Consider the following 7,094-nt stretch of genomic DNA (forward strand, 5'->3'; position numbering starts at 1 on the left):
TTATTCCCAAAGTTTGTACAGACCATTCAGGTACACCCTGGGTATATACATACATATATATATATATATATGTATATATATATATTATGTATATATATGTAATGTATAAATTGTTATTAATAAAATCATTAATTTCATATATGTACATATCTATATACTGTCTGTGAATAAAAATAAGTGGCAGATATAGATGCAGTATATTACATAAGATTGAGAATTACAAAGAGATATATTATTTATTTATACATTAAATTTTGTGCAAGAATTCTTATTAAAATTAAATTGTTATTGCTATCGTAGCCATGATTGGAGGTGGGAAATAAATGTAATAAAGCTGTCATATAAAATTCAATTTGATTTCCAATTGTAAAAAAATATATAGTATTGCTCGAACGTCTTCATGTTCTTTCTCATTCTGTTGTCATTCCTTAACGAGTTATTTCGTTTACAAAAATTACATCCGTGTTCCAACCAGATTCATCGACAGATACAACAGCTACGCTTGGCTGGTTACTACCCCATACAAAATAATAGCTTGCGACAAATGTCCATGCTAATACATAAAATACCTATATAGAGATAATTTTTAATATAAATTTACGTAGATATTATTTTTATATTTATTGTAATATCAGGAAAACGCTTTTAAACTTTTTACATTTTCCAAAACTACATCTTTCGAATAATTTAATAACAAATGTTTATAAAGAGATAATTGTATGTACATACGAGGAAATTATTTTACCTTGGCTGCAATTGTACCTTGCATATCCATATGTATTAATTTTATATATTTATTTATTTTACCATGCTGGACGCTCAAACTCAGCAGAGTAATGATTTCCTTTCCTAGAAACTGAAAACGTAAAGTTTCAATTTGAACAATTTGACAATTGTGGCGGTTTTATCAGGGCTGCCAGCTTTTGAAGAGTGAATTGATGATCGGACTAGACTACCAAAGACCACCAAACGACCACCAATCGATTCCAATTAATGAAAGTGCGATACGTTGAAGTTGTCCGGCCAACTTCATAGAGGTTCTGTTCACGTGCGCTCACGCATGTAAGCCCCCTTGCACCCCTCCATGCGTGTGCTTTATAATTTCGTTTTACAACTTAGCATGTACTTTATGTTGTAAAGCGAGGTCCACGCAGCCTACCGGCGGGGTGGGTGCGGGGGAGGGGGGGGCCGAAGGCCCTTCCCTCGCACCCCCCCGTTGTGTGTGTGTGTGTGCTTCCCACGAACCACCATGTTTCTTTATCTTTTCGCGATTTTCTGCCGATGTTAAGGCCCGTATTCATATGGCAGTTTTATAGATGTTAGCCTTAAATTGATAGAAATAAAGCTTAAGTCGTAGGCAAATAAACCAATCTTCGATTACTTTAATATGTGAGATAATTTTTCGTTTTTTTTTCGTTTTTAAGACTAATAATAAACCAACAAACGCTAAAATTAGACCAACAATCATCAGCAAACGATTACGCATCGATTAGGCTTTTTTGAAATTAAAAATAAAATTTTTCCGGCTAACTCAATGCTAATTTTTCTTTTTAAATTTAAAAAAAAATTAAGAACCAACAAACGTTGTAATTAGGCCAACAATCACCAACAAACGACCAACAAACGATAAAAAAATATGAAAATTAATAAAGTCGAAGTTGACCGGCTAAGTTACCAGAGCTGTGAACAGAAAAGGCTCCCACAGACCGAACGCGTCAAGCGTCAAGCAGCGAGCAGCAACCCAATTGAACCCAATCAGTGAGGTGATATCAGCAGTGGCGTAGAAAATATCGTCTCGCTGATTGGTTACTGCTCGCTGCTTGACGCTTGACGCGTTCGGTCTGTGGGAGCCTAAAGGCTTTTCTCCCCTGCACCCTCCCCGAAACTCGGACCGATTTCTAGTATCGTGTATGTACACAAGGCTTAAGACCGTGGACTTGTGTAAAAGAATTGGCCTATAGAACTCTAAAGCCCGATGTCCACGATGCAAGAACTGTGTCCAAGTTTCGATTTAACCCAATCAACTTGCAGCTCTTAAGGTGCCAATTCATGGGACGCTGAAAAACAGCGTTGAGCGTCGTCACGTGACATTACTATGATGCCAGCGTCAAGAAAGAGAAGTTGGATTTTTCCAACATCAAGCGTCAAAGCCAAAGCAGCGCGAAGACGCCGAAATTTTGACGCTGTTTTCCTTTTCATGAATTTCAATTGACGCTGGCGTCAATTGTGGTCATGCGACCTTCTTGCCGCTGAAAATGAGCGTCGAGCGTCAGCATGAAAAGGCACCTTTACAGAAAAGTAGCAGTTTCATTGGCTTAAACCGAAACTTGGACACAGTTCTTGCATCGTGGACACCGGGCTTAATTGCACTTAGCACTTGCACATTCAGCAGATAGAGAACAGACCTATATATGAGCAGGACGAAGTGTGAATGTGAATTCTCCATTACTCTTTTCATCGTGGTGTGGTATAATTGTGACAAATCGTGACCGACAATTTAGCTCGGTATGTTTCATTATTTAATTAAATTGGATTCAATTAAAAATATAAAAAAAATATTAACAAGTATAATATTATAACGTGTATTAAAAATATTATTTATTTTATTGATTCTTTTTGGAAAGATTTGATATAAGAAATGATGTGTTTTGTGTAGCGTGTCATTCACTATTTTTGATAAATTATAACGCAAGTGTTTTTGTTGGTCATTTTATGATTAATTGGTTATTAAATTCTTGTATTTTGATACATTTATTCGATTTTTTTTTCATCTGTATTCAATATATAGCTGCATCTGCAATTTACGTCTGATATTTTAAAACTTAACCTTTAAGACATATTCAGTATGCGTTTACAAATATCATTTTTTTAAATTTTATCTGTCCTTATGTGAAATTAGATATTGTCAAACAGTTAAAATGGCAGATGCGACGATGGATAACTCTGGCAGACTGGTGAAGATGGAGGTGGATTATAGCAGTACTTGTGATGCAAAAATACCTGAATGCAAAAAGCTTGCTTCTGAAGGAAAGCTACATGACGCCTTGGATCAATTATTAGCTTTAGAGAAACTCACTAGAACCGTTAAGTATACATTAATACTATAAAGTAGGAAATACTTATGTATACACTACTGTTTGTGAAAAACAGTATCCTAAAAAAGAAGTTAAGCACATGATTTTTATAGAATTTGTTTATTAAACATTACTGAGAAGAAATAATTATAAATTCATTGTCAATGATATAGATTTACTTTACTAGATATACTGATCAATTAGAACTTGCAATATCTCTTATACTTTCCACCCTTCTCTACTCTGTTTTATATGAAACAAATCTATTAGTTCCTCATATCAGTACTTGATCAATTGTTATCAAGGATGCCAGGAACAAAAGGGCCATATGTTCAACTCAATGACTGATCAAAGTTGCATTATTGACATGAGAAATTATAATGCTTCTTCAAGAGCGTAACATAATTTTTTCCTGATGTTCTATTTTTACGAACAGTAGTGTGCATACATATGTGTATATGTCGCTTACAATATCTCTGTTAATATGTGTATATGTGTGTATTTCAACTTTTATCTCAAGGAAAAAATTAAGTTCCATTTAAGAAATTAGTCGCTTTTAAAATTTCTTACGACATGACTCACATCGGAATCATGTGTCATCCCCCTTTAGACTATACAACTTTTGTCCGAAACATTTTTTCGTATCTTCCATATTTTTCGAGATATTTGTCTGCGTCGATTAAAATGACTCATTCTGTATACAGGGTGTTCGGAAATTTAACCGATAAACTTTCAGAGATTGTCGGGGGCACCCATAAGGGTCATTTTTTGCAAATGAACCTGGGGCTGGAAACGCGTTATTGCATAGCTACGACGTCGAGAATATCAACGACAGAAGGCTCTGAGCAAGGTGAAATCAAGGACAATCCCAGCATGTTTGCCAGAGTCCACCGGTCCATTGTTCAGTGCCTATCACCTATGCAAAGATCATGGGGGATGACACTTCGAGCATCTACTCTAAGACACCCTTCTACATGACATCGCTCATAAGCACTAGTGATGTAACGACACGTTTCCGACTCTAAGTCTGTTTGCAAAAAATGATCCTTATAGTGCCCCCGACAATCTCGGAAAGTTTGTCGGTTGAATTTTCGAACACCCTGTATATATATATATATATATATATATATATATATATATAATTTTATTCTTAAGCTTTTTTATATAGGGCGCTGACATGGTGTCAACGTCTAGACTTCTTGTAGCCATAGTTGAGATCTGTTTAGAGGCAAAAAATTGGTCAGCGCTTAATGAACACATAATTTTATTATCAAAGAGGCGCTCTCAACTTAAACAGGCTGTTACAAAGATGGTTCAAGAATGTTGTACTTATATAGACAAAATGCCTAACAAAGAAACTATGGTGAAACTGATAGAAACTCTTCGTTCGGTTACAGAAGGAAAGGTAAATATATTTTCACCACTATATTAGGGTAAAACATAGAAGTTTTATAGTAAATCTTGATTTAGCTATAATTAAGTATTAAAACATCTGTGTGATTAATTCCACTTTGAAAGGTTTGCTTTAACATATTTTTGATTATCCAATAAGAGTTTACTGAACAGTTCCAGATTTTACTAATTAATGTACGCTAATTATAATATTTCTGTATGATTTACACTAAATAAGAAATTTTTTTACAAAGATATATGTGGAAGTGGAAAGAGCAAGACTTACTCATCGCTTAGCTAAAATAAAAGAAGCAGAAGGAGACATTGCAAGCGCTGCAGTCGTAATGCTTGAATTACAGGTTTTTATAATTTATAACGATAATAGGTACACTTTGGTAAAACTTAACTATATCATATTTAACTATATATAACTATATTATACAAATTTACAAAGATTGTAGTACTAAATAACATATCACGTAGGTGGAAACATATGGCAGTATGTCACGTCGAGAAAAGGCTTCTCTTATCTTAGAACAGATGAGACTTTGTTTGGCAAAACAAGATTTCATGAGAACTCAAATCATAGCAAAGAAAATTAACGTCAAGTTTTTCAGTGACGAGAACGATGAGGAAACTCAGACACTGAAATTAAAATATTACGAGTATGTATGCCATATCTTATACCTTATTTATTACACAAGGGTTTTAACAAATCGTATTTTATGTCTAGTTTGATGATGGAATTAGCGCGTCATGAAGGTTGGCATTTGGAGTTGTGTCGACATAATCGAGCAGTATTGGAAACTCCAACAATTCGAGACGATCCAGAGAAAAGACATATTGCACTTTCTCGAGCTGTCCTCTATCTTGTACTCGCACCGCATGAGCCTGAGCAGGCTGATCTAACTCATAGATTACTTGCTGATAAACTCCTTGATGAGATACCCACTTACAAGTAATGATTGCAATTACTTTGAAATATTTAAAATACCTATTTTTGATTCTCGGAAAGTAATATGAGTTAAAACAATCTGCAGAGAACTGTTGCGCTTATTTGTTAATCCCGAACTGATAAAATGGTCAGGATTATGTGAAATTTATGAAAGAGATCTTAGATCAACTGAAGTCTTTTCGTCTTCAACTGAAGAAGGATGCAAACGATGGGCAGATTTGCGGAACCGTGTTGTAGAACACGTAAGTTTAAAAATTATTTAGAACGTGTTTAAATGATAATGAAAAGTATATATTAAGTTATACCACATAAAATTACCAATATTAAAATTCAGTTGGGAATTGACTGTGATTAATAAAATTGAGATAAAGTACTCTTCAGGTTGTGCTATTTAAAATTTATAGTAGCGTTGTCTCTTTCAATTTTTTTTTATTGTAAATTTAGGCTGGCACATAGCGCTGCTCAGTCAAGTAGAAACATTAATTCGGTCTTTAGAGAGAGTTGTATTAACAATAGGATACCCACTGAATAGGATAATTTTCTCTTAGCAATGTAAATTTTCACTATTTTTCAGTTACCAAAATTATATATTTTTATAACTATTTTATCAGGTAAATTCTATTTTAAATTAATTGAGAAATATTTTATCTTTTTGTTCTTCTAAAATATAGTTATAAAAAATTATAGTTTTAATGTAATGTTTTTTTTATTCGTTCAAAAGTTACAAATTATTCAAAAGATTGTTCAATATATGTATACTTGAATTTTAAAAAATTGCATTCAGAGTTATCAAGAAATCTGATGTTCATTTACAATAATTGCATTTAGGGTAATGATTTTTTAAATAGGACCTATCTACTTTTTACTCATCTTATTTCTTTTTTTAATTAAAAAAAATTCTAATTTTTGAGAATATTCTGGATGAGAGAAAAGAAATCAGAATAGATTCTAAGATTCTAACATATTTTGATATAAAATATAAAATAGTAAAATATTCGTTTGTCAATAATCTTACTTTAATAATCTTATGCACAGCGTGTATATAAAAAAAAAACATTTTTTAGAACATAAGGATCATGGCCAAATATTACACCAAGATTACATTAACTCGCATGGCTGAGTTACTAGATCTTCCGACTGAAGAAACAGAAGCATGCCTTTGCAATTTGGTAGAGACTGGGGTAATCAACGCGCGTACAGATCGTCCAGCTGGCGTAGTTCGTTTTACTGGAACGCAAGAACCAGCTGCTCTTCTAGATACATGGGCTGCATCGTTATCGAAATTGATGGGCCTTGTGAATCATACTACACATTTAATTCATCAAGAGGAAATGTTGGCCGTTGCGCAATCTTAAAATTGGTATATATATATCATGCTTGTCTATATCGTATTTCATGTCATACATTTCAATTTTATTTCCATTCAACAATAGCATATTATTTGCAGATTTATTAACAAATTAACTTGAATTACGATTTTAGAAGTGTTTTTTATAAAAACGCTTTTTGTTTATATTTTTGTGTATTTGCTATGTAATTCACACGGCTACTATATTTAAACTATTGAAAATATTGTTTATTCGGTATGGAAATTCTCTATGTGGAAATATACGCATTGCAAATAAATTTTTTTTATTGGTCATTAATTTTAATGTAATACAATAAAAATAGAA

General features: G+C 33.1%; 2 protein-coding genes across 2 annotated transcripts in view; both read left to right on the forward strand.

Moving 5' to 3' along the window:
* Positions 1 to 4,383: 4,383 nt before the first annotated feature.
* LOC112457151 (26S proteasome non-ATPase regulatory subunit 12) lies at positions 4,384 to 5,428 on the forward strand. The gene is made up of 3 exons (XM_025020060.1): positions 4,384 to 4,479; positions 4,950 to 5,131; positions 5,200 to 5,428. Exons 1-3 carry the CDS (start codon positions 4,384 to 4,386, stop codon positions 5,426 to 5,428), a joined length of 507 nt encoding a protein of 168 aa, XP_024875828.1.
* Positions 5,429 to 6,491: 1,063 nt separating this feature from the next.
* The window catches only part of LOC112457140 (kinesin-like protein KIF20B), a 6,757-nt gene continuing 6,154 nt past the window's right edge, over positions 6,492 to 7,094 (forward strand). Inside the window, exon 1 of the mRNA XM_025020040.1 lies at positions 6,492 to 6,781. Within this exon, the coding sequence (XP_024875808.1) occupies positions 6,575 to 6,781 (207 nt within the window). The 5' untranslated portion in view covers positions 6,492 to 6,574. The remainder of the gene's footprint in view (positions 6,782 to 7,094) is intronic.

The sequence above is a fragment of the Temnothorax curvispinosus genome, unplaced genomic scaffold (genome assembly GCF_003070985.1).
Source record: "Temnothorax curvispinosus isolate PA1 unplaced genomic scaffold, ASM307098v1 QBEX01007541.1, whole genome shotgun sequence".
In the NCBI taxonomy this organism is placed as follows: Eukaryota; Metazoa; Arthropoda; class Insecta; order Hymenoptera; family Formicidae; genus Temnothorax; species Temnothorax curvispinosus.

Coding starts and splice junctions, on each gene's coding strand:
- LOC112457151 (XM_025020060.1), top strand. CDS start 4,384: ATGGTTCAAGAATGTTGTACTTATATAGACAAAATGCCTAACAAAGAA. Junction 4,480..4,949: donor GTTCGGTTACAGAAGGAAAG/GTAAATATATTT, acceptor CATATCACGTAG/GTGGAAACATATGGCAGTAT. Junction 5,132..5,199: donor CTGAAATTAAAATATTACGA/GTATGTATGCCA, acceptor TTTTATGTCTAG/TTTGATGATGGAATTAGCGC.